The 27,745-nt window shown below is 40.2% G+C and overlaps 2 protein-coding genes across 2 annotated transcripts; one reads left to right on the forward strand and one right to left on the reverse strand.

Annotated features, from left to right (window-relative positions):
• Positions 1 to 14,464: 14,464 nt before the first annotated feature.
• Positions 14,465 to 14,995, reverse strand: LOC108111828 (60S ribosomal protein L38). Its single transcript, XM_017221434.2, has 2 exons — positions 14,864 to 14,995; positions 14,465 to 14,807 (listed from the first exon to the last, which is right to left on the reverse strand). The coding sequence occupies exon 2, from the start codon at positions 14,805 to 14,807 to the stop codon at positions 14,595 to 14,597; it is 213 nt and encodes a 70-aa protein (XP_017076923.1). The 5' UTR covers positions 14,864 to 14,995; the 3' UTR covers positions 14,465 to 14,594.
• Positions 14,996 to 20,138: 5,143 nt separating this feature from the next.
• Positions 20,139 to 21,638, forward strand: LOC108111829. Its single transcript, XM_017221435.2, has 2 exons — positions 20,139 to 20,675; positions 21,376 to 21,638. The coding sequence occupies exon 1, from the start codon at positions 20,249 to 20,251 to the stop codon at positions 20,567 to 20,569; it is 321 nt and encodes a 106-aa protein (XP_017076924.2). The 5' UTR covers positions 20,139 to 20,248; the 3' UTR covers positions 20,570 to 20,675; positions 21,376 to 21,638.
• The last annotated feature ends 6,107 nt before the right edge of the window (positions 21,639 to 27,745 follow it).

Consider the following 27,745-nt stretch of genomic DNA (forward strand, 5'->3'; position numbering starts at 1 on the left):
ACGCTGAGATCTCAGGAACTATATCAGATACAAAGTTGAGATTAAGCATGAAGATTCTTGAGGTCCCGGGACAGCGCAAGTTTATTCAGCATCCTTCCACGCCCACTCTAACGCCCACAAATCGCGAAACACTAAAATCACTAAAATCTCGGGAACTATTAGAGCTAGAAAGTTGAAATTCAGTATGTATAAACTTTGGATGCCAGCGCATGTTTTAGTGGTACTATCATCTGGCCACACCCACCCATACGCCCACCAAGCTCAAAAGACGGTTTACGCATTTTCAAGAAAACCTGATATCTCGGTAACTATAAGTGATAGAAAGTTCGGATTAAGCATATAGATTTTTATAATGCCCCAAAAGCGAAATGTTTTATTCCATCTAGCCACGCCCACCCTAACGCTAACAAAACCCCTAAAAACTAAAAATGCAAAAATCTCGGAAACTAAAAGAGCTAGAATGTTAGGCTGAAGAATACGTATTTTAGGGATGCCACTGCAACTTCCCGGCCACGCCCAATCTAACACCCACAAACCGCGGAACACTGTGGCGTCTATAATAATATTATGAATGCCTTCGTTTGACCTTGTATATCTTATTTCTGTTAATATCTATCGATTTGCCAAAGATTTTTTAAATCGGAACATTATTTCGCTACTTATGAAGAAATTTAGGTTATAAGGCCTCACATGGGCAGTGACGTCACTATCAGTTACTCGACATGCTTTATCCGACAATAGGTGGCGCTTTCCGCTAGCAAAATGAATATTTTAAAACAGTAACGGGTATCTTATAGTCGCGGCACTCGACTATAGCCTTTCCTTTTGGTTTAATTTGATTATCTATAATAATGCGCGATACATTCTGTGCCAATCGGCGATGATGGTAACAGTAAATATAGATTTTTGCAAAACAATCGTAATGCGTAATTTTTATTAAATATTTAGCTTTATATATCCATAATAATGCGCGATGCATTTTGTGCCAATCGGCGATGATGGTCACAATTGGGATAGATACAAATCTTTTTTTTGATTTACGTATCCATATTTAATGCACGATGCATTTTCACTTTGCCCCCTGGCTTACCCCATTATTACATGGATCGCAGCTTATTTCGTGCAGCTACCAAAAAAAAGTTTGAGTTGTTATTCCTGCTGACCCAAAAAATAATTTAAAAAATTTAAACGCAGTTCTTTAACAGGGAATTTTAACATGCTTATTAAACTTAAACGATTTTCAAAATCATAAAAACAAAAAACTTTTGTAATAAAAACAAAAAATTCAGAAATTTTTCATGCCGCAGCTTATTTTGTGCAGAAGATTCTACTTAACTTATGATTTGCAATTTAACAGCTAATATTTTGTATGTCATATTTTCTGGTTCAGGACAGCTTTGAGATGATTTCTCATAGAAGAAACGAACTTTTTTGTGGATTCCTGGGATTTTTTTCTTCCATAGGAACAGTATTCCGATCGTTCTTGACAGAAATCTTCCTCTTCCTTACAGAGATGTCCATTATTTCCCATAAATTTTCGATCACTATTAAATCTACATACTGTACTGGCGTTATATTGACATGAGGGCAGCTCCTGATGAGCCAAGACTTCACTTTTCCTGCTCTATGCTGCGGATTGTTGACCTGGCAAAATCGAAAACGATAGGTCAGCGTTTGCGGCCGCAGGCCTGTGGCCCAGTTGTTTACAAGATTCAGCTTTGGGATTCCGCTGCGTCGACGGTTCAATGTCCGGGTAGAACGGCGCCGCCGTTAGTGGGACATTGTCCGAGGGGGTATGGGTGGAGGTGATATCATCTGCATGACATCAGCGGTAACTCATGAGCTACAAAGAACGGTAAAGCGCATGCGAAACTGGATAATTAAAACAAACTAGAAACTACTGATAAACCCACCGCTGCTCATCCGTCTTCGGCTTTACCTGCTTGGCCCAACAGTGGGTGTGGAAGGATACCTTAACAATCTGTCAGCGTAATCTCAACTCTGTATCTCTTATAGTTACTGAGATCTCAGCGTTCATACGGACAGACTGACATGGTTTAATCGACTTCGCTATTGATACTGACCAAAAATATATGTCGGAACACGATCGTTGTTGTTGTTGTTGTTCTTCATTATATTAGCGCAGCGAGTTTCGGCCTTGCACGCACTTCAAGTTCTAGTACGCAACTGCCCACGTCTAAATCTCTATATCTACTGTGCCTACTACCGAACCACGCTCGGCGACAGTGACACAACGCTGTCGCCCCGCTATAACGGTACTTTCTAAGACGACAACAATTTGGCAGCAACGACGCAACGCCGTCGCTTCGCCACGGCGACACTTCGCTAAGCTACAACATGCAGGCAACTGTTGCCTGGCAACCACACTCGCAGCGCAAGAAGTTGCTGCGATATTACTATTCCAGTGAAACACCCGAAAATGCGAATTCGCACACACACACACATACATTCACAACCACGCAGTTTCGATGCGCCGACACGGCCATCCTGACCCTAACACGACATCGTGTAGAAAATAACAACCTTAGAATTTTCTTTCTTTCTTTTAATTATTAGACTGAACATTAAATAGTTTAATAACAAAATCCAATTTTCTTATCTTAATTCACAACAAATTATCATATTAACAGTTTCACAAAACAGTATTGAGTTCCATAACCATAATATTTCATCAATTCAATTCAATTTTTCTTTCTTTCTTTACATTTCTTTGTTTTTTTCTTCTTTTATATTATCCATTCTTCTTCATTATTCACTCTTATAGTCGCATAATCAAATACCCCACACGCCATGATCAAAACAAACAATATGTTTTGCACTTGTGCTTGCATTATATTTTATGGACTCAGTACTCATTTTCGTTGGCCAGCAGTACAACTTTGTCACCCTTCTTGGTATACTTCACTTTCTTCTTCAATACTCTCAGTACTTTCGTTTTCACTCTTTTCTTCAATACTCTCAATATTTTCATTTTCACTCTTTTCTTCAATACTCTCAATATTTTCACTCTTTTCTTCAATACTCTCAATATTTTCATTTTCACTCTCTTCTGTAGCGGTTACGTTACTTTCATCTAAATTATTATAATCATCGTACACATATAGCTCTTCGGGCACTTGCCCCTCTGATAATTTTCTTAAATCCTCATGTGCATATTTATAATTTCTTTTATTAGTTAAAGACTTTAAAATGTACCTGTCACCTTCTAGATCTTTTACTATTTCAAAAAGCCTCTTAAATTTTGGACTTAGCTTGGTTTGGTGTCTTTCTTCGCTTTTAAGTAACACAAAATCTCCAACTTTGTGCTTTGTTACGTTTGGCAGATCAATAACATTTTATATATCACTAGGTGGAAGTAATCCTAATGGGCGTGCTACCTTTCCCAATAACATTTCTAAAGGACTTGCTTTTGTAGTGCGGTTGGTTATACAATTGATTGCCAGCTACACCTCTCCCAAAATATCCTGCCAAGACTGTGTTCCAGTTTCAACCGCCGTTAACATATTCTTCAACGTGCTCATGGTTCGCTCCACTTGACCATTAGCTCGACTTGCACCAGTGGCTATCAAATGCAAGTTTATTTTTTACCTGAACAAAATTGACAGAACTTCGCGCCTGTAAAACACCTTCCCTGGTCAGCTATTATTTGGTTTGGTACTCTAAACAATGAAACAGCAGATTGAACGGCCCTTATACAACTCTCACTGTCTAATTTAAGACTATGACTAAGATAGACATATTTGGTAAACGCGTCTATCTGGACAATAACATACTCCTTCTGGTCACTCTTGCCACTTAATTTTCCTGTGATATCGATGTGGATAATGTGCCAAGGAATAGTGACTTTTGGTATTGGATGCAACTCAGCCTGCATTTTTCTTGAAGTGGATTTTGACATTTTGCAAGTGATGCAGTTGTCGACAAATTGTTTTAGTATTTTGACATATTTTCAAACCAGTAGAAATCGTAAGTTTTATCCAATGTCTTTTCGAAACTTAAATGCATTATGGACTCATGAACTTGATTTATGAAAGACCATCTGAAAGCTCGTGGCACCACTGGTAAACAACGTGTTCTCCCATTTCTTTGTATTTTTCGATGAAGAACTTCTGCCCTTAGTTCATAGGTTTTCGCAATATCTTCAGGCAGAGAAAAGTTTTTAAAATGTTTAACAATTTCGATTATGTTCAAATCTCAACGTTGTTCAGCAATAAGCCAGTTGCTTGAAATTTCAGCTAAATTTACTCTTTTCTCTTCGACTATTTTTGCGGTTGTAGTAGACTTTTGTGAAAGAGGGTTTCTCGATAAAAAGTCAACGTGTGCCATTCTTTTCCCTTCTCTTTACTGAATATCGAATGTGAATGACTGCAAATAAGCCCACCAACGCTGTGCTCTGGGGGTTAAGGCTTGTTTATTTCTCGACGCCTTAAGCGAGTTGCAGTCAGTATAAACTACAAAGTCCCTGCCCAACAAATAATGTCGAAAATGTTTAATGGAGTTCACGACAGCTAAGGTATCCAACTCGTACGAGTGATATCTTGATTCTGCCGATAAAGTAGTTTTGCTATAGTATTCTATTACCTGGAGTTTGTTATTAATTTTATGTAATAAAATTGCACCATAGCCACTGCAACTGGCGTCTGTGTGCAGTTCGATTGGATAATTAGGGTCAAAAATAACAAGAACTGGTTTTTCGGTAAGAGTGGCAATGACCTTTTTCCGTATCTGTTCATGCTCTTTTTTCCAAATAAATTTGATTTTCTCCGCCGTTAAGAAATATAACGGTTTCATTAATTGTGAAAATCCCTTAATAAACTGTCGGAAATAGGATGCTAGCCCAATGAATTGTCTAAGTGAAGTGACTGACTGTGGAGGCGGAAGAGCAGTCAACGCTACAATTTTCTGTGGATTTGGACGAATTTAACCCGCACTTATATTGTAACCCAAATATTGAACCGATGTTTTCAGGAATGAGCACTTTGTAAGATTGAATGAAAACCCAGCGTTTGTTAAAACATCTAGAACGATCTGTAATCTTTCTAGCGCCTCGCATTTTGTTGAGGCGGCTATCATGATATCCTCCATATAGACGATGACAAATTTGCTAGATCCCCTAGCGCCTGTATTACTAATCGTTGAAAAAGAAAAGGTGCATTTTTGAGCCCATATGGCATAGATAGGAACTCGTATTGATCATCCGGAGTCACAAACGCCGTGTACGCGATAGAATCAGAATGTAAAGGAAATTTGTAATACCCGCTGGCCATGTCTAGACATGTAAAGTAATTTACTCCTCCAAGCCTATTGATTTGATCTTGAATAAGTGGTAAAGGGTATCTATCAGCGACTGCATTTGAATTCAGCTCTCTAAAGTCAACACAAAGTCTGTCCGTACCATTTTTTTTCTTCACTAATAAAATAGGGCTTGCATAAGGTGAGCAGCTTGGCCAAATTATATTGCATTTTAGCAGTTCATTAATTTTGTCTTGTTCATTAATCTTGCTCGCATGGACTTAAACAATATGGCCTTCTTTGTACCGTTTTTGTTGGATCAATCAACCTAATTTTCATTTCGCCAATTCTGACTTTAGTACTTGGGATACCAGTTATAAATGAATTTGAGTACTTTGCAAACAATGAATGTAATTTTACTTTATCTTGACCCTCAAGCTCAGGTTTAATATTGGCTGGCTTATTGCCGGTACATAAATTAACTTTTTTGGTCTTTAAGATTTTAAATTGGTTTGATGAAATGACAATATCAAGACCGTGATTTAATATTTCATATCATCGTCAATTTTTACATTGCTCAATATTTGTACAGTTCTACATATTCCATTACTGCCGATACCTTTTAGCATAACAATATTATTTAATCTCTTATCAGAAAATTTGATACTTAGCTTTTCTTTTATCAACGAGCATTCTGATCTCGAATCGAAGGTGATTTCAAAAATTTGGCCTCTATGGATCAAGCATCCCTTTGGTACTGCTCTTATCAGCTTCCTTCTTTGTGCATTGGGTAGATATGTGTCCCAACTCTCCGCACTTGTAGCAAGTTACATTTGATTTTTCACGGTGATGAACATCTTGCTTGCCATGTCGGGTCGCGAATTGATTCTGTTGTTTCCTGAATCTGCATTCAGACATTTTATGGCCCACTTTTCCACAGAAAGTGCACTCTATCGGTGATTGTTTTTGCCGTTTAGAATAAGTTTCGGACCATAGCGCCGCTTTTCCTTTTAATAAAAGTGAACCCTTTTAATTCGGACTGTAGATGACCTTTGGTTCGAACATTTGATGTGAAACTTAAACGCTGCAATCGGTGATCGAAGCTTGCCAGCATCGCAAGGGTCACAGACACAGCAATCTCTTCGTTATCCATTTGGCGCCATTTCGTCGTTAGTTCGGTAACCATGCGACTTTCATGAACGGCTAAACTCTCGCCATCAGTCGGTCGATTTGATAGCATATTAAGAAACATAGCGGCTGGTGTTTCTATAGTGTCGAAGCGTTGTATAAACAATTCTTTAAACTCGGGCCAAGTAATTTTAGCGTAGCACACTTGCGAAAGCCATTGCGAAGCACTTCCTTCTAAAGCTAAACTCAAAGCCATAACCAACGCACTGCTTCTCAATGTATTTTCTTGTAAAATTATTTTATCAGTTGTGCACCACGATGATGCGTTGACGCCTAGTTTGTCTGGGTTGAATTTGGGTAGTTGCACAGTTTTGTTCTGCCCTGCATCAGGTACAGTTGTTTTTATGGCTCTCACTAGTTCAATTAAGTTTTAGTTTTGCAATTCCATCAGGGCTGATGGCCAGATCCCACTTCTGATGTCGGAACACGATCGTTGTTGTTGTTGTTGTTCTCCATTACATTAGCGCAGCGAGTTTCGGCCTTGCACACACTTCAAGTTTTAGTGTTGTCTAGACGACAACAATTTGGCGGCAGCGACGCAACGCATTTAGCATTTACTCACACAAATAAAAGAAAGCGTCACATATTTAGTGACGTTTTTGTGTTGATTTGCAGCAGTACACTGAGAAAAAAATCATCAATCATTTTACTGACCCGCCAAATGCGAAACATAGTCTAAATTGCAATCAGCAGGTATATGTAATAAATTTTTAGTGCAAGTGTTTGAAGATGTTCGAGGAAGAAACAAGAACACAATATATTGCGTTGTGTGACGGAATGAGGCGGAAAGAGGAAACCGAAAAATTGTTAGTGTAATATCGCCGCGAGCGCTCAAAATCTATAAGCGACTAAGTCCTTATGCTCCGAGCATTTACAAAAACAAATGAGCACTCAGGACAAAGGCGATGATCACCCCGCTTTATAAAGTCGGAAACGCTTCCTTCTACTGGGAATATTAACATATTTTTTAAACTAAAACGTTTTCATAGTCATAAAAACAAGAAAAAACTTTTCTAATAAAAACAAAGTCTTCAGCCTTTTTTCATTCCGCAATGTAATTTAAAAGATAATATATTGTATGCCATACTCTCTGGTTCAGGACAGCTATGAGACATGGAAGAAACTAACTTTTTAGTTGATTCCACTTGAATTTTCTGCCATTCTTCCATAATAACAATTTTTTTAACGTTTTTGTTCGAAATTTTTCTCTCTCTTACAGCGATGCTGATCCAATATTTAGTATACATTTTTAATCACATTTAAATCTGGACTCTGTACTGGCGTTATAACGACATGAGTTATAGAAGCTAAATGTAGTTGTCCTGACAGAAATCGAAAATGTTTAATGACCAATTCGCTTTGCTCAATAGTTGTTAGTGGCGCCATAGTTGTCAATCCCCGTTAAACCGTAATTTCTGGTTGCCCCGGCCTCGAAAACTTATGTATAAATATGCTTTTGTTAATATATTTATACTAGTATTAAGAAATAAATGGATTTAAAAGTCGAAGTTTAGAGTTACAGTCTGCACATAATTTATTCGTACACCCATGAGGTGCAAGTTTATTGCCTAATATCTCGAGAAATACAAAACGGAATAGATACGGGATAGATAATTTCCTTAATAACACAAAAATTATTTTTTTTACGCACAAAAATTATTTGTACACTTTATAAAATGTTGAAAAAAACCACAATTTCAAAGATTTAAAGATTTTAATCTTTAGTGGGTCCAGTCCATCGTTGGCCTTAATGGAAGCTTGTAATCAATTGTTCTAATCGTTATCTTAATCGTTATCTTATTTAAATACGAATTATGCTGGATTCTTTCCAAGTTTAAGGGCACTTAGAATAAATTTCGTCCTAAAAGTATTTATACATAAATTTATTAACTGTACCTTCCATAAAGACCATTACACCCCCTTGAATCATCACATTATTGCCAACTTGCTTAAAAGTTGGAATCAAGTTTGTTCCTTCAAGGCTTAATTATCCTTTTGACATACTTTAATATGACCGTCGTGTCCAAAATTTTTATACCCGTTACTCGTTGAGTAAAAGGGTATACTAGATTCGTTGAAAAGTATGTAACAGATAGAAGGAAGCGATAACGACCCTATAAAGTATATATATTCTTGATCAGGATCAATAGAGAAGTCGATTGAGCCATGTCCGTCTGTCCGTCCGTCCGTTCGTCCGTCCGTCCGTCCGTATGAACGTTGAGATCTCAGGAACTATAACAGATACAAAGTTGAGATTAACCATGAAGATTCTTGAGGTCCCGGGACAGTGCAAGTTTATTACAGCATCCTGCCACGCCCACTCAAACGCCCACAAATAGCAAAAAACTATTGCTGAAATCTCAGGAACTATTGGAGCTAGAAAGTTGAAATTCAGAAAGTATAATCTTTAGATGTCAGCGCATCTTCAAGTGGTACTACTATCCAGCCACACCCACCCATACGCCCACAAGGCTCAAAAGACGGTTTTCGGATTTTCTAGAAAAGCTGATATCTCGGTAACTGTAAGAGATAGAAAGTTCGGATTAAACATGTATGTTTTTATGATGCTCCCAATGCGAATTGTTTTTTTTCCGATCAATCCACGCCCACTCTAACGCCCACAAAACCCGAAAAAACAAAAATGCACAAATCTTAAAAACTATAAGAGCTACAAAAGTTTGCTTAGGAACACGCATTTATGAGATCCCTCTTCAACTTTCCACGGAGTTGCATCTTGCCACGCCCACTCTAACGCCCACAAACCGCGGAATACTGTGGCGTCTATAATATTATTATCAATGCCTTCGTTTGACCTTGTATAAGTTATTTTTGTTAATATCTATCGATTTGCCAAAGATTTTTTAAATCGGAACATTATTTTGCTATTTATGAAGAAATTTAGGTTATAAGACCTCACATGGGCTACTACATGGACTATCAGTTACTCAACATAGTTTCTCTGATAATCGGTGGGGCCTTGTGAATTTCCACTAGCAAAATTAATATTTTAAAATTGTGTAAAACAGTAACGGGTATCTTATAGTAGCGGCACTCGACTATAGCGTTTCCTCTTGTTTTTGTTAATTTCTTTTTATTCTAAAAAGTATCGTTACAATCAATTAATGTTTAATTGATCAATTAAGAGTAGGCAAATAGAAACCATTAATTCCCCCACCATCGACAGATATTTGCACTAGCACCTTCATACATTATTTATATCCACCGACGATTTGTTCGTTGTGCTCTTTATTCTTCTAATAAGCTCAATTCTAAATCACTATATTAGGATCTAGGATTAGAACATTTAAATCAGTCTTGGAACAACTCATGTGAGAAAAATAGTTTATACTAGAAGACTATTTCAAAAGTTCATATAACCGGAGAATGCGATATAATTTTGTCATAACATAATTAAGAAAATACTTTTATTTACATAGTAAAAAATTTTTATATGTATAAAAGTCTATACTTTGTCAACCTTTTGTCCAAAAAATAAAAATAAAAAAAACGTCGTTCAGAATAGTTGATTTTTACAACGTAATTTTTTTGATCCACCTATGTAAGAATCTGGACGGAATAATAATGTATAAACAGTATTTGTTGTAGCCCGAGAAACTTTTTGGGTATCCTAAAGTCTATACCATTTTAAATATTTATTTTTTGGATTCATCTTTTAGACTCCACTTATAACTTCGACACCGCGTATTAAAATTATATGCCTAGAGGCTGGCAAGAAATACGACAGACGAATATGGTTTCACAGACCTCGATCTGCTTCTATATCATAATTTCTTAATAGCGCATTGTCAATTAAATTATTGTCAGGTCCTTTAATAGGATTGTTTAATCAGCCGTCTCCACTAATTTTAGGTCCGCTTGGAGATCAGATTCAATAATTTTACGAAAGACAATTTGGTTGGTACAGATGATTTAATAAAACACAAAAAAGTTCCAATAGTTTACTGTCTTAATTAAAGCTTAATACCTTTGAAAGGAAAGTGGTTAAAATTTATCAAAGTTACTTTATAACAAGAAAAAACGCTATAGTCAAGTGCCGCCACAGTTTTTTGCGGTTTGTGTGCGTTATAGTGGCTGCATGAAAATATCACTATGAGCTGCGGCCATCTCAAGAATGTGTAAGTATAATCCGAACTCCCTGGCTCCCTGTAGTTACCGAGAAGTAAGTGTAAGTATGTGCCTAATCGCAACTGTTTATCACTTATAGGTTTCGAGATCTCAGGGTTTCTACAAAAAGCGAAAACTGTTTTTCGAGCTTGGTGGGCGTAAGAGTATTAAGAGTATACATAATTAATAGTTTGTTAGATTTTAGCGATTCGTGAGTTGTGGGCGTCAGAGTGGTTGCTGAAATAAACTTGCGCTAAGCTTGCCCTAAGATCTCAGCGTTCTTACGGAGAGACGGAGGTGGCTTAATCGACATATATATATAGGGTCGGAAACGCTTCCTTCTACCTGTTCTATCTAATCTAATATACCCTTTTACTCTACGAGTACCGGGTATAATCAAAACGCACAGAAGTACAGCTAGTGCAGCACTGAAGGTTTTATTACATATATATATTTATTTATAGTCCCACTGAATACAACCGTTTTCGAAACATATGCATAAATCTGAAGTATTTATATATCAGTTTCTTTTTTTTTTGTCGCACGGAAAAGTAATTTTGTTTTACAACTACATTAACCATGCGTGTCTCAGCTAGTCTCTAATCTCACCTTTTCTCTTGCTATCTTAAAAACAAATATTGAGTCCATGCGATCTTGTGATATAATGCTTCGATTTGAAAAAATACGATCAGACGAATATGGCTAAAGGTTCGGACACGATTTCTTCTACTTGTTACATACTTTTAAATACAAACTAAAACTAATACAATATGCAGGTTTAGCCTACGAGTAACTACTATACAACAAGAATGCCTCTAGAAAAGTATACTCTTTAAAAGATTTGTTGTTGAACACAAAACGAACTAACAACAAGAGGAAACGCTATAGTCGAGTGCCGACACTATAAGATACCCCTTACTGTTTTACACAATTTTAAAATATTAATTTTGCTAGTGGAAATTCCCCAAGCGGAGAAAGCACGTTGAGCAACTGATAGTGACGTCACTGCCCATGTGAGGCCTTATAAGTGAAATTTTTTCATAAATAGCGAAATAATGTTCCGATTTAAAAAATCTTCGGTAAATAGATAGATACTGACAAAAATAAGTTATACAAGGTATCTCTTATAGTTCTCGAGATCTTTGCATTTTTATATTTTCTGGTTTTGTGGGCGTGGCTTGATCGCTTATAATTACCGAGATATAAGGTTTTCCAGAAAATGCGGAAACCGTCTTTTGAGCTTGGGCGTATAGGTGGGTGTGGCCGAACTGTACCACTATAAGATGCGCTGGCATACAAAGATCACTATTCGTGATCAGTATGAACGCTGAGTTCTCAGGAATTATAAGAAATACAAACTTGAGACCGTGAAGCATGAAGATTCTTGAGATCCCTACGCATCGCAAGTTTATTTCAGCATCCTGCCACGCCCACCTTAACGCCCACAAATCACGAAATATCAGGAAGTATTAGAGCTAGAAAGTTGAAATTAGGTATGTGTAATCTTGAGATGCCAGCGCATCTTATGGTGGTACTATTATCCGGCCACACTTACTCTTACGCCCACCAAGCTTGAAAGACGGTTTTTGCATTTTTTTAGAAAAGCTGATATCTGAAAAAAGAAAATCTGATAGAAAGTTTGGATTAAGCATGTAGGTTTTTATGATACTCCCAATACGAATTGTTTTTTCCCATCCACCCTATCGATATCCTTTTTTTTCTTAATTTTTGCAAATCGGAACATTGATTTGCTATTTAAGAAGAAATTTAGGTTATAAGGGCTTACATTACAGAACAGCAAAGTTACCCAACTTCCGGACGAATGTAAACAAATTTGAGTGTGGTATTTTCATTTGGACATCACCAACTTGTGAAACATGACTCAGCTTTAACATTTTTGTAATAGCGTTTAGCTGTGTGTTTACAAGAAGTTTCTTTGGCAGCGCCGTCGTATTTTGAGAGCATTTTCCTGGCCATGGCCAATAGCGGTTCATTACTCCCAGCTGTCTCTCCTGGTCTGGCTATCCGTCCGAGACTGCTAAGTCGGTATTGCACCTAGTTGTGTTTGGTGTGGCAACATTGCCTTGGGTCGAATTGGTGTGCTGGCCAGCATTGTTTTCCCAACGAGAAACTTCTTTTTTAGACAGTCATTTTTCAATTGGACCAATTTTAGCTGACGCTTCAGGGCGTTCACCTGCATAGAAATTTCGAGAACATTGATGTTGTTCTCGATGTTGTCCCCTGGCAGAATGGCTCCGTCGTCAAGCTCCAAGCCGCTATTGGCGGTCTCTTCTTCTGAATCGGCAAACGAAGGGCAAACTCCACGGTCTTCAGGAGGTAACCAGACAATTGCGCAGATCAGATGCAGTGTAGTCATCGGCACACCCATGGTTTCCATTTCCTCCATCCACACATTTTCCAGGTCTGCATGATCCAATATGCTTGGACTCATAGCACTGGCCTTTGCAGTGCTATCGCCATTATTAAATTTTGCAGCTCCATTGCATCAACATCAACATCCTATTTCGAGATAATAACATCTCGTACAGTTGTCCCGGGTCAATTTCGGATTTTTTGCCTGACCTCAGAAGTTGATTGACGGTTTTGGAAATTTTGTTAATTTGGTCTTGTACCTTATTATTAATATCTATTTGCCTATTGTTTGCATTTATTAATTGGAATTCCGTGAATTTAATTTTTTTCAAAATCAACCGCATCTTCTGGTGTCCCTGCAACTACTTTCAACTCTGTTCCCAGGAAATCTAAGCTCCTAGCTACTCTATGGTGAATGCTCAACGAGTCGAGCAGGTTGCGCATGTGATTGGGGGAACATGTTGGTCATGCCATCAGTTTCCTTTACCACGCGCCCATATTCCGACAGATTCGCAGTGTGCCTTACAAATTCGTATTCCTCCCACACTCCAAGTCTCCTGTTGGATTTTCCTAAGACTTTGTCGCCAACTTCGAAAACCCTGTTCTGACGCGAAATGTTTTCCCTGGCTCTAAGCGTGTTCTGGGCACTTTTAATTTTGTCGCAAATGTCTCGTTGCATGTACTCATTCTCATTTTGTATAACGTCGGCTGGCCTAGCTCTCTTATTGAAGGCCGAGTGGATCGACTTGTTATACTTGGTGGTGGCTAGCAAGATCCCAACCACGGTGTCAATAATGCCTTTATCAATCTTTAGGCATCTTGCTAGCTCGAGAAGAGTGCTGTGAAAGCGCTCCACCTGACCATTAGAGACACTGTGCAGGGGTGGCGCATTTGAAATGGGGTTTTCCTTCACTTTTCGGACAATACGTCTCTGCTCGTGGTCATTAAAAATTGTGTTCGGAGCTTCACGGCCCTTATCTGCCACCCGATTTTCGCAAAAAAGCGTTTGGGTTATGTATGGGTTTGTATTAGGGCTTGAGGCAACCATTTCCTGGGATTTCCCATCCTTAAAATGTTTAAGGACTAATTCGCTTTGCTCAATAACTATTGACTATTATTCGTGGCGCCATAGTTTGAAAATCCACGTTAATCCGTAATTTTTGGGTGCCCCCAGCCTCGAAAACTTATAAATATGCTTTTGTTAATATATTTTTACTAGTATTAAGAAAAAAAAATGGAATTAAAAGTCCTAGTTTAGAGTTATTAACCGTTAAAGTGCTTGCACGAAATAAGCTTGTGCGTCGGAGCTGCCCTATTTTTTAGTTTTTGTATGAAAAATTCTTTTGTTTTTTAAATTAGTAAAAACTTTTGTTATTATTTTAATAATATGCGACATTCTTAACATTAAATTTTTTTGATATAGTCGCAGTATCAAATTAAAAATTCGAGTTTTTCTTGCACGAAATAAGCTTGGATGCACTGTAAGTCGTTTGTCAACTTCCACCATCAAAAAAAGAATGAGCTATTTATTCTATATGGTACACCTCATTTGCGCATTTGCCCTCTGGTGCCATTAATAAATTTTATTTATAAAAAAAAAAATCCATTACAGCGAGCCAACACGTAATTTTCGGCAATACAATGAAGAAATTGAATTATTTCACCTCCTTCACTTGAAGTCCTGGTGGAAGGGACTGCTTAATTTTATCGGCTTTTTCTTTGTCCTGAACGACAAGGGTATAAAGAAACCGTGAGCAACGAATTTTGAATTTGGTGTTTGTCGGATTCTTCTTAATTTTTACAGCACGGGCATCCGAACGGCGTGCTTTATTAAGAAAGTCTTTGACTTCTTTAATTTCTCGAGGCATCTACATAAAAAAGTATATTTAGGTCAAGAAGTATTTTTGTACCATTGAAGACTTACATTGACTAAAAAAAATCAAAGACTGGCAAATATCCGTACTGAATGAGGTAAACCGCTAAGGCAAAGGAAAGGAAAATCATTTTATTTCCGGTTAATAGATGGAAAAGAACACTGTTGCATTTTAAGAATCGAGTATTAGAGTATAGGTGCCAAGATAGCATCACACTAAAGTTATGTAATATATGTAATCATGTTTACACTAAATATTCTCTTGTGTCTAATGGGCATAATAACATATACGATAACATATATATATTAGCTCTAAAGTTTTATAAAATTTTTAACTCATTTCCGAAAATTTAACTCTAAACTATAACATTTATTACAGATGTAATAAGAGTGTATTACGTGGTGCTACAATATATGCAAACTTAAAACTTCCGCCAACTGACGCTGAAGTGTGTAAACGATCTGTTCTAGTGTATGAAATATTTTAGATATCGAAAGCAACGATATTTTGGTAAAATAATTTTTAGTTGCTCGACAAATAAGCACACTGCACATAAAGGGGGCACTCTACGCTAATTTGATAGCACTTCCAATTTTCGTAGATATGGAAATATAGGAATATGCTCGCCGTCGCGGAACGAATAAGGTAGGCCAGTTATCGATAGTGACTATCGTATTCAGTATTTTATTTGTAATTGTTTGTAATCGGCCACAATATTGTTGTGGTCTAATTAATGTTGACCTCGTGGTTATTCCGAGCGGTAGAGCTGTAAACAATTATACTTCTTGAGAATCGATTCTTTTCGATTCGATTCTCAAAGTCGAAATAAAGAAAATTACTAATGAAAAAGGCACATTTTGCTTAAAAATGCTAAGGAAAACACCAAATTTACAGTTGCAAACAAAAGTAAATTTCGTTAAACAATTTCTTTGAGAAAAATGTTTCTGTTTATTTATTTAAAACCCATGGGCTTTTATTGTAATTACAAACTTATCTACGTTTTTTGGGTTTTAAGGACGCTCTGCGGTCGGTGACTGCATCCAGCGCGGATAACAGTTTACATTATTTATTTGGAAAACGAACATGGTTATTAGGGTTGTTGATAATATATCAAAATATCAATATATCGATATTTTTTCCAAAAATGATATATTTATATCGTGATATTTTTTTTGGCCAAATATCGAAATCATTATATTGTTTTTTGATATTATTTTGATATTTTTTCCTTTTCCTTTCCATTTTAAAGCGTTGATTACTTTATTAGATAGAAAGATAACGGAAAAATGAATGTTAAATCAAATTACACAAATATAACAGGCGGCACCGCCAAGTGCATTCATTGTACTAAAACAATAAAGACCAGCGGAAACACATCGAATCTGTCGTCGCACTTGCGCAATAAGCATAGCGAAGTTTTTGCAAAATGCGCGCAAAAAAAGGTATGTATGTATGTATGTAAGGCATGTGTGTGTATGAGTATGTGCGTCTATGGGTTCCAATGAAATTCCAATTCCAATGAAATATACAAGAAATACATTATATTCATTTGTTTTAATTTTTAGCGACGCTAGAAGCAGAATGACCGACATACACATCAAACAAAGAGTATTTTTAAATTCTTTAAATTCCGCAAATTGGGTTTAGTGTTAAATTTGCTTTAGCTAAAATAATAATTAAAAAATTTATAAATTTATAAAACTTGTTTATTTTTTATTATGCAAAAAAAAATTTTTTAAAATATTATCATCATATTTTTTGATAAAAAAAATATCATCGATACGATATTTTAAAAATATTCGACAACCCTAATGGTTATCCATCTCTCATTTTTTTTCCTCAACACTAACACACACTGATTCTAGAAGTGACAAATTGTTATTAGGTTACTTGAGGTATATTACTTTAAAAAAATTTTATCGCTTAAATTTTGTTTTTTGTCGGTGAACAAACTTGTCGATGCATCGGTTCCCTAAATAAAGAATCGATTTTTTCGTTCATCCAAAAAGATCGATTAAATCGGTTTAAAAATCGAGTTGTTTACAGCTTTACCGAACGGGGATTCCTTGAAAGAAGGGGGGAGATACTGAGGAAAATATAATATAAGTAGAGGATATATCTAAGTTTTTTCCACATATTTTTTTTGTTTCATTGAAGTGTGATGTGTTAGAGATTTAATTTTTTAGAATTCAGATTGGCGTCATTTCATTTATTCGCATGCTTTGAGTTGGAACTCTGAAGGCATTTTGGAAGCGCGAATACACAGCTAAAAGTGGCACATGCTGACGATTAATGGAGCCCGGACTTAATTAATCTGAAGCTACCGCAGGTAGCAGGTAAAATATCGATGTACTTGATATTTTTTGTGCTTAATAAATAAATTTCCGCCCACAATAAAAACACAACAAGTTTCTTAAAGAAATAATATTATTATTATATATATGTTATGCATAATATTCAGTTTTAAGTTTTTAAGCACTCCCTTTACGTTATGTGTGCGTTCGTCATCCTGCTTCTGGCGTCGGATACAACACATTTGATGGCGGACGCAAGCCGCTCTAAAGGCACTAAACTTCCTGGGGTAACTAGATACTTCATGGCTTGTAGAGGCCCGGCATAGTCGCTTTATTTGATTTCCACACTTTAAGTGGACTTCTTTTCTATGCAGCACTCGGTGACGCTTTGGAATTATGAGTGACTAGAGGTGCAAAAACATCGATTCTATCGATGTTTGCAAATCATCGGAACCAACGATGCGTGGCCACCACCATCGATGTTTTTTCACCCAATTTTGCGCTTGGTGGTAGCAGACAAATAAATTGTAAGTAAGAGAAGTTTTTAATTGTTTTTCTATAATTAATTAAATATTTATGTCGACGGTCGAACATTGTAATCGGTAGGTAGAATATTGGTAGGAAAATGCAGTATTTCTTAAGTTATCCGATCTTGTGTGGATTTCGTGGCCCTTTGAAGTACGGGCCTACTGATCTCGGTAATGTGAATGCCTCCGAAAAAGTGCCTTTTCATTGTCTTGTTTGTGTCTTGTTGCAGGAGGGTACACTGCGGAAAGTTTAAGATTAAGATTAAGATTCTGTAAGGTGAGGCTAATTTAAGCAATTTCAGAATAATACCGCTCGCCACAGCCACGGCCATAGGCCCTTAAAGTTATACCCGTTCCCTACCTACGCGTGTGAGGAGCCGTTAAAGGCAACTTCACATGAGGCAAGATAACTCCTTTTATTCGCAGACCTAGAAAGACTGCAAGGGCAACTTGCGCTGGTGGACGGCTTGACGACCAGCTAGAGAGTTGCCAGGAGCACTCGGAGCGCAGTTTCCCGTACCAGTAGAGGAGTCGCAGCCAGCGGCATAGAGGGCACAGCCAGCGCTGAAAACTGGGTACGGACGGAGTCGCAGCCAGCGACAGGGAGACGCAGCCAGGGTCGGTTGAGGAGACCGCAGCCAGCGGTCAGGAGGCACAAGGAGCGCCAAGCATTAGCGGGCAGAAGGCACAGGTCCATCATTTTAAAGTGCTGAGGCAGCACCATATTTGGACCTGAGATGCAGCATTTCCCCAGGAGATGTTTCCGGCTGAACGGAGGGGAAGCCACCCCTACAACAACGCGATCGGATCAGCAGCCAGCGAGTAGTGGACCAGAAAACCGGCCTTGAACAGTGTGATCTCCGCCAATCGCAGTTAGCTCAAGCGCAAATGGCGCCCACAGTGGAGCGTCGGGGTGGTCGCCATCTTGGTGAGGCCCCAATTAACGGGGTTGGGCCGGTCGCACATAGCGGTGTCGGTGCGAGCAGTGCGGCCTGCACGCTGCCGCCATCTTGGAGTGGACCGCCATTGCTAATGACTAGCAATCATCTTGTGGAGCCACTGTGTGCTACAAGTGCTGCGTAGACAGCGCATGAATTCTTGCTACCGGGCGGGAGCATCCACAACGTGGCAACTGAATCGCCACTTGTTGGATCCTACTCCTCGATGATGCCGAATTTAGCCCAAGGAGTGAATGGGCTAAGGAGGCTCCCGGACTTGCCTGTATTTGGAGGGCAGCCCGAGGAGTGGCCCATCTTCAACTGTGCGGTTGTGGAGCCGACCCAAGCGTACAACTGCAAGGACTTGGAGAACAACCAGAGGTTGTTGAAGGCGCTAAAGGATGAAGCACGCGAGACAGTGAAGTCGCTGCTGATTCACCCTGGGAACGTCAGCGCCATGATGGAGCAGCTGCGGTTTAGGTTAGGCCGACCGGAGGAGCTTATACGCAGCCAGCTGAACAGCGTGCGCGCGGTGACGCCGATTACGGAGCAGCACCTGGCGAGGATCATTGCCTTCGCAGCCCGAGTGAGTAACCTCACGGCCCTATTGCAGTCGGCGAAGGCGGAGCAGCATCTGGGGAGCTCAGCCCTCATGGAAGAGCTTGTGGTAAAGGTACCTACGAGCAAGCGAGTGGATTGGGCCAGGCACGCTGCATCGATCAAGCCCTTTCCCACATAAGCGCACTTCGGCGCGTGGCTACAGGAGTACGCAAACATCGTGTGTACGATTTTGGACGGCGGGGGAAAGGAGTCGAGGCGTCGAGTTCTACATGCGAGCGTCGACCAGAACGGATGCGAGCAGCGGGATGATCGGCATGGAGGTTGACCAATTTGTGGAGGGCAACATGCTACGACGACCTGCAGAGAGTTCATCGGAGCTTCGCCACTGGGCTGCACCTGCATGGTGAACAGGCATCGGCTCTGCTTTACATGCTTACGGAGTGGTCATACGGTCAGATCCAGCGATGTGCATGGCGAGTGCCAGATCAACGGATACAGTCAGCAGTTTCCAGACGCAGCCCGGACAGGAGGTCTTCGCCACGAGGTGGTTACAGGGACCACGAGAAGAGCCAGCAGTCGGCTGTCCTCAGAAACAGCCTGGAGACGCCGAGGAAGGCCGACTTTTGTTCCGTATATTGCCAGTAACGCTGAACGGAGCTGGTCACCAGGTGGACACATACGCGCTCTTGGATGAAGGATCCTTCGTCACGATGCTCGACGACGAGCTACGGGAGTGCGAGTGCTGAACATCCAATGGTTTGGAGGAAGGGCCAGCAGGGAGCCCACCAACGTGGTGAGCCTGGAGATAAATGGAGCTGGAAAGCCCACTCTCCACGCGTCGAGCTTGAGTCTGCCGATGCAGACGTTATGTCGACGAGATCTCCATGGGCGTGCATAAGGATGCGCGTCTGCCGATGAAGCCCTACAGCAACAGCGTGGTGCCGAAGTTGCTCATCGGACTGGATCATGCACATTTGGGATTGCCACTTAGGACGAGGCGGTTTGCCAGAGTGGGACCGTAAGCGGCCGCAGCCGAGCTTGGATGGGTTGTGTTTGGGCCAGTAAGTGGACAATCGACTACTCCGTCACCGAGGTCCTTCCTTCTAGCCGTGTCAATGGACGATACGATGAAAAAGATGGTGGAGAACTACTTCGAGATGGAATGCTTTGGTGTAAAGCTCGCGCTACTGGTAGCAGCCAGCGACGACGCGCGTGCCCAAAGGATCCTCGAAGACACCACGGTGAAAGTGGGGCGTCGCTACCAGACGGGATTACTCTGGAAGGACGACCACACTGTGCTGCCACGGAGCTACGAGATGGCACATAGACGGCTGATCAAGGTCGAGAAGAAGTTGAAGCGCAACGGGCAGTTGGCGCTGGAATACGATCGGATCATCAAGGATTACGTATCCAAAGGATATGCAAGGAAGCGGTGAAAACCGACAAGCTATTGTTTTTGCCACATTTTGGTGTCGAAATCCCGAACAAGCACGGTGTTGTTGGTTGATGTGGATGGATGCAGAATGGACAACTACCTGAAAAGTAAGTTTTTAATCAGCTGCAAATTTACTTACACACATGCAATTTTAAATTTGGTGCAAAATTAAGTCATGTCGCAACCAATTGGCGCCAATACCTTGTTTTATTATGTCATTGATAAAATATTCAGAATAACATATAAATTACTAACATACCTTATTTATTTATTTGGTTCTGGTTCTGGCACAGATTTATGGGCTATTATGCTGTCACATTAGTGATAAAAACATGGTTTCCCCCACCCCGAACCCCATTATCCGTCGTCTCCTGTGATAAGGATTCCCCCTCACCCTTTTAGTCAGTATGGATTCTGGCACAGAAAACATAAACCCATAAATTATAGTTTTTAAAATCAGTGCACGTGCTCAAAGAAGTAATAAAATGTGACGATTGTGTCATGATTAGTTTTCCGACCCCCTTATCCGTTATTTGGGAATATTGAAATGTATTCCTGACCCTTATTAGGAGGATTGGGAACGTCTTAAGGGGTTGAATTTTCTCAAAACACACTGTCAATTTCTATATATGTAAGCCTCTCTCTACGTATGTATGGTTGAGTGGGAATCCCAGATGTGTGTGAACAGGGTCGGATACTTATCACGATATGGAGAACCGATATACGTTCATGGACGCACCATAATAAAATTGTCAAGTGCATAGTCAATTATAAGTCAATGTTTCAAGTTGTTTATTCAAATTTCAGATTTTTTAGATTTCAATACTTTTAACAAAGGGTCACAGACTAAATAGTTCGCTTTTCAGTCGTCTTTTCTTAACGCTCGCATATCTCACCGTAATAAAAATGTCAATACATATGTTATTGGGTAAAGATGGACCAACTCAATTAACTGAAGGAGGAAAGGGATACAAGGAGTGAAACGTTGCAATAATTGTTTTCTGAAAACTTGTTTCTAAGACATTTCTATTCATATTTCAAAGTGGAAAATTCAAACGTAAAAATCTTTTATTTTTTCATGCCCATATTAACTGAAATAAATAAGACAAACATTTACTTTATCAACAAATGTATTTATCTAATTATTTTCTTTATTTCAGTGATTTTGTTTTTACTATATAATGAAATCAATATTTAATTATCTGAAATAAAGTTATATAGTCTGAAATACTTTTTTGTACTGTTTATTTTCTATTTTCTAAATTATAATATATATTTATAATGTTTGCTGCCTCCCTTTCGTACTCAAAATTTTTATGACATCCACAAGTGTCGATTCCGTCCGTAGCTGAATCCTAACTCCAGATACATGTTTTTCGGTGTACACCATGGATAGAAGTTATCATTTCAACTTCTTCACACTCAAGTAGTTTTGCATTTATAAAGAGATGTCGCAGATAGTGAGAATATAGTAGAACTCCATTAAACTGATTGAGAAACAATTTAATTTGATCAGAATACATAATGTACATCCAAAAAAAAGAAATGATGCTCTTTACCACCTGCTTACCGAATTTATTCTAAATAAATTTCTAGTTTTCTTCATCTTTTCTACCCTGACTTGTAGATATCTTAAATCCTGCAAATGAAAAGTCATTAATTTCAATTTATTCCAAGTCCATTTTTAAACTCGGCTTCTATTGGTTACTTTTTCTTAAAAAATCTTTATCATGAAAAAAACTATTTCTACTCTCTTCTAACTACAGTTCATCAATTTTTAAACTCACAGTCTATTGGTTTTCCTTTTCTTGAACAATCTGCACCTTGAAGAAACTATTTCTTATCTATTTTAACCAAAGGACTTTATTTTTAAAACAGAGATTTCGTTTGGTTTGTAACTCCTAGACTTCTAAAATTTGTGAACGCCCACTTTAAAATTGTGTACAAAATCGGAGAATTTAATTAGTTCCTTCCAAGACATTCTCCGGGAAACATTGAAGTGTATCAAGTATCATAAAATAAATTAAAAAAAGAAAAATCAAATAATAAAATAAAAAACAAAAGCGAAAACAATCAAAAACAAAAACAAAATGAATAATCAATTCGAGTTTTGTTATTCGTGCCAATTGTTTGTCATTAAGAACAAGTGGACAAACCATGTCCGCACGGAAATGCATATTAAGAATGCAATTCAACCCGTCGATTGACGCATCAAGAAAATTTCGGAAGGATTTAAAGGAGGGATTCTCCATTACATGTATGGTAACGATGGACCGGACATTTTAAATTCAATTCCCATTCAATTACCTGAAAACTTTATAAGTGAAGCAGGATCGTTTTTACTCACACATCTCAGAGCATTATTAGAGATTTATATATCGATAAAAGTAAATTTCGAGTTATTTGCCGAATATATACTCTTTAAGAATGAAACGGAAGAAATTGAGATTAAAAGTTTTCAGAGTATTATGACTGTTCACGCCAAAGCGGCCCAATTCCAGTTCGCCTCCTGACCGGCCCTGGGGGCCTTAACAGTCGTGAGAGCACTTCTTCCAGATCGCTCTCATCTCGCTCTCCCGCACTGTTAAGGGTCTCCACTAGAGTTAAGTCCTATACTAATTTAACACTGTACGAAGACGGTTGACTCCCGTAAATAAAAAGTGATAAAATTGCGATATATCTGCCGTGTGAAAATGTAATCCGTCCCACTCCACCATTATGATCCTTCGAGCCGGATCTTCCAGGAGACGATCAAAAACCACACCATCGTTCAACAGGCGGATTTTTCAACTCAAGCAAGATAAGTACAAATTTTCCATATTTCCATTGCCGACCAGTCAGATATTTCCCACGAACCCAATTTTCTTAAATCTGTCTGATCGGCTATTTCCATTTGGGCATACGATCTCCATATTCCGGCTTCTTTTTTTCGTATTGCTATTTCCATTTATGCATACTCTTTGATGTATGTTTTTCAACAGCAATCTATTATATTATATTGTACATAAAGAAGCAACACACATTCGTTCATACGGCACACCCGACAAAAATTTCAATAGCAATCTGTTATATTATATATTAAATATATAATATATTATAATATTTATTATCAAAATAATCTGATGCCACGAACCCTTCGACACTGCAAGCCCGTCCAACATTAGCATAATACGTATTCCAGCAGCGCTATTTCGCACACGCCATCGGTTCACATCCATTAAATAAATAAATAAATAAAATTTGTTTCTTGTTCAAGCCGTGGCGGTGCGAAGTATATTTGTTTCCATATTTCTGGCTCTCATTTCGACAGCTCAGCAAATATGTGTTCCGTCATTTTTTCTTGTTATTTACGTATACATTAAAGCGGTTGGTTCCAAATCTTTTAAACGTTACAACGGTTCAGCTTCCACATATTCCAAAGGAAGACCGGAGCTGTCACCGTGCGTCGTTCCAGTTATTTTTAAATCCACCCCGGTGATCCGCAAGAGCGAAACCGTATTCCAGGACAAACTTTGAGGGCGGGTCTGATTCCTACGAAGCCACTCAGGGTTGCTCAGTTAATCTGATTCCCGGAATGCCCGGAGACAAAACAAACTTATCGGTTCCGTCTGCAAATATAACGCGATCGCTATCCGCATCTCCTCGCGCGCGCACCTCAAGCCTAGTAGCTTCAAAGCCAACAACGAAGACAAGGAGCGAAACTTCATTGGCCACCCAAGAAGGCAACAAGAAGTGGTCTGTTCCTACGATCCATCAGAAACGATTGGCTCTAAGTCCGCTAACGCCTAAGGTTAGGTCACAAATCCAGACCAAGTCAGTAAAGTCGCTAACAACTCGTTCTCAGGCAAAAATGAGCGACGACATCGCATTTGCAGCCCTCGTGCGGTTCATCACGGTGTCCGACCGGATGACCCATTTCAGAGCGACCATAGAAACTCCTTGACAATCAGCTCCGTCCGTCCACACCTGCAAGGTCCGTAAGGAACAAGTGCACTCACTCTGGGAAAAAGCCGAGAGAGAATTTGAAGCGTGTCTAGACACGATTTCCAGCATTACGACTGAAGGAGCGGAGGAGATTCTGGCGACTCTGCATCGAAAATATGAATATTGCTATTCGGTGTACGAAGAGCTATCGGTTCAGCTCAGCGAGCTCATGGACCAATCCACTCCGCAACATTCAAACTCCGCCCTTCCACCCAATCAGTCCAACTACGTTCCGTCTGGGTGCCGGTTACCGCGACACTGAAGTAATGGAGGGAGATTATCTAAAATGGCCAACATTTAGAGATCTTTTCACAGCAATTTATGTCAACATTACTCGGCTGACACCGGTCGAAAACCTTTTCCATCTTAACGCTAAAACTAGCCGGGAGGCTAAGGCAATCGTAGCCAAGTCCCCTCTCACAAATAAGGGTTTCGCTTCAGCATGGGCAGCGCTTCGAGACCGTTTCGAAAATAAGAGACTGCTAGTACACAGCAACTCCTTATTAACTTAGGGTCCGTCAATTCCGAATCAGGCCAGGCTCTGAAAGATCTTCAGAGCACAATCCAAGGGTGTTTGATCGCTCTGGCTCATTCCGACTTTTCCACTGAGATCTGGGACTGTCTCCAGGTAATCCTGTGCGCCAGTAGATCAGTAAAGCAGTCTCTTTCTTCCAAGTCTGACATTCCGACTTGGGATGAGATGAACACGTTTCTTGGTGACCGATACCGAACGCTAGAGGCGATTGAGGATATGACACCAAGCCTCAGCAATCACTCTAGCACTAAGAGTCAACCCGTCTCCCGGAAGCTCAACTCTTTCGAAGCTAAGGTGGTCACAAAACCAAAGAATTGCGATCTGTGCGCAAGAGAGAATCATCCCGTACGCTTATGCCAGCGTTATCTCCAGATTTCTAACGATGCGCGAACCAACTACATCAAACAGAAACAGCTTTGCTTAAATTGTTAAATTGTAGCTGTTTCACATGTCGAGCGCGGCATCATACGTTGCTGCATAAAGGCAACCCCAATTCCCGTGGGCCAACTGACGGGAATAGTTCTTCGCTAAGTTCACCAAATCCAGCTGTACAGGGGGCCGCCAACGGTTTAGAAAATCTGCCCGGTGTGCAGAATCAAATTAAGATGCCATTCCGCCTCATCCAAGTTTCGGGTTTAAATCAGACCGTTTCTGCCCAGTCAACACGGCTTTGCCATTTCGCCATTCCTCCTCCTACTAAGCCGCAGCGTATGTTCTGCCAGAATTAGCAGGCAGATTACCCTCACATTCCACTCCACAAGATGTCCTGAGAGATTTGTCAAACCTTCAATGGGCAGATCCCACATGTCTCCAGAGTTCCCAGATAGACGTTCTTATCGGAGCTGATATTCTTCCATCCGTTTTGCTGAGCGGAAGGCGCACAAACATTTGAGGCTCTCTCCTAGGTCAGGAAACTATTTTTGGCTGGGGGCTCACCGGCCCAGTTTCTAGTACTTCGAGCCAAGAGGGGGTATCAGCTTTCACGACCCAGATAACCGACACGACTGACAAGGTCGTAGGAAAACTTGTCACTAAGTATTGGGAGGTCGAGAACATACCCACAAAAGAGGAACCCAAGCAGTCCAATATTCAAGAAGAATCGATGACTACATACATCGAAGCCGCAGTTTTTGCGCCTCCTGTTATCGAACCTGTTTTGGAAGAAAATCCACCAGCCAGTTCGGAAGTAAATGCTTCACAAGTTCTGTCCACAAGTAAAGTAGATCAGGGAGAAAATATTTATTCGGCTCCATCAGCGCCAGTGGAGCAAGAGATTCCATTATTCGTGCCAGTGCCATCTTTATCGGGGCAAAGTCCGGGCATACCATTGTATCCGCCACCACCAACAGCTGCACCATCACCGACTTCAAGGGCTGCACAGTTCGTTGCTGAACCAGCATCTTCATCAGTTTCATCGTTCTTTTCCCATGCTGGAGAGGATTCTGCTGCATCCTTATTTTCTCCACCTACAACATCTACATTATTTGTCCCCTTACCAACAACCCAATCAGCACCAGCTGCCACAGAAGAACGAAAATCCGGCGGAGGACTCTTCTCTTCGACCAGCCTCGTCCCTACGGGAGTTTTGCAAAATATCACAGCCAGGTTACAACAATCCTCAGCAATCAGGAGGCTACTCGGACAGTTCGACAGGAGCCCACGCTCCATCGACGAACATGTTTGGGGGCTTAAATCCTCCTGTACCATCGGGAGGTAACTGCTTCCTACCCGGTACGGCTCCGTTTGTACCCTCAACTGAAGTAGTAGCTCCCTCTGCAATGGGAAGTTTCTTTGCGCCACCTGCTCCTTTGCCTGGAACATCATCGAAAACCGTAGTTGAAGGAATATTCAAGCCGGAAGCTGCGCCGCCACCTGTAGGAGGTGTCTTTAGTCCTGCACCGACACCAATTGCCCCAGGAGTGCCGCCATCGTGTTTTACTCCAGCAGCAGTTCCACCTGTTGTCCCACAATTTACTCCAGGAACAGTAACTCCTACGTCAACTGAATCCCCATTGGCTCTTTCCTTAATCCAGGAGTTGTTCACTCTAAAACTCCGCAATAATGCCTTCCTTCCTTATGCTTCAAAATCCGTTTATAACTGAGACTAATTTCGCTTATAATTTTCCTTTGTTTCTGTATTATTAAAGCATCTCCACGTCCTCCAGCGCCCAAACTTTGAACGACAGACGTTCTCGAGGTACTCATTCCTACCGCTGCCGAGTCTGTAGGGGCATCTATCCTCTACGGAAGTGTACCCGGTTCCTCAGGCTCAGCAGGGAGAAGCGGCTCCGCTCCGGGGAGCAATGTCGCAGTGGAGACATGTGCAAAAAGAGCGTGCAGAACCATCTCACGCTGCTCCATCTGCACGAAAGGGCCGGTATTTCTCGTCGACAGCCCATTCAGCCACGGCGTCAGCCGCCTTGCCATCCGGACCCCGATCCGCGCACTCAGTGACGACATGCGCGCCCAATTCAAAGACATTCGTCTTGCCGATGAGCGGTTTCATCGCCCGACAACAGTCTCGCTGGTGTTAGGCTCGTATGTATACCCCGAGGTGATCCGGCCCGGGTTCCTAAATATACGTGACGGGATGCCCGTCGCACAGAGCACGGTATTCGGGTGGGTCGTATCTGGAGCATACAGACACGCCTAAACCAG

This window comes from Drosophila eugracilis, unplaced genomic scaffold (genome assembly GCF_018153835.1).
Source record: "Drosophila eugracilis isolate 14026-0451.02 unplaced genomic scaffold, ASM1815383v1 contig_2150, whole genome shotgun sequence".
Classification (NCBI taxonomy): domain Eukaryota; kingdom Metazoa; phylum Arthropoda; class Insecta; order Diptera; family Drosophilidae; genus Drosophila; species Drosophila eugracilis.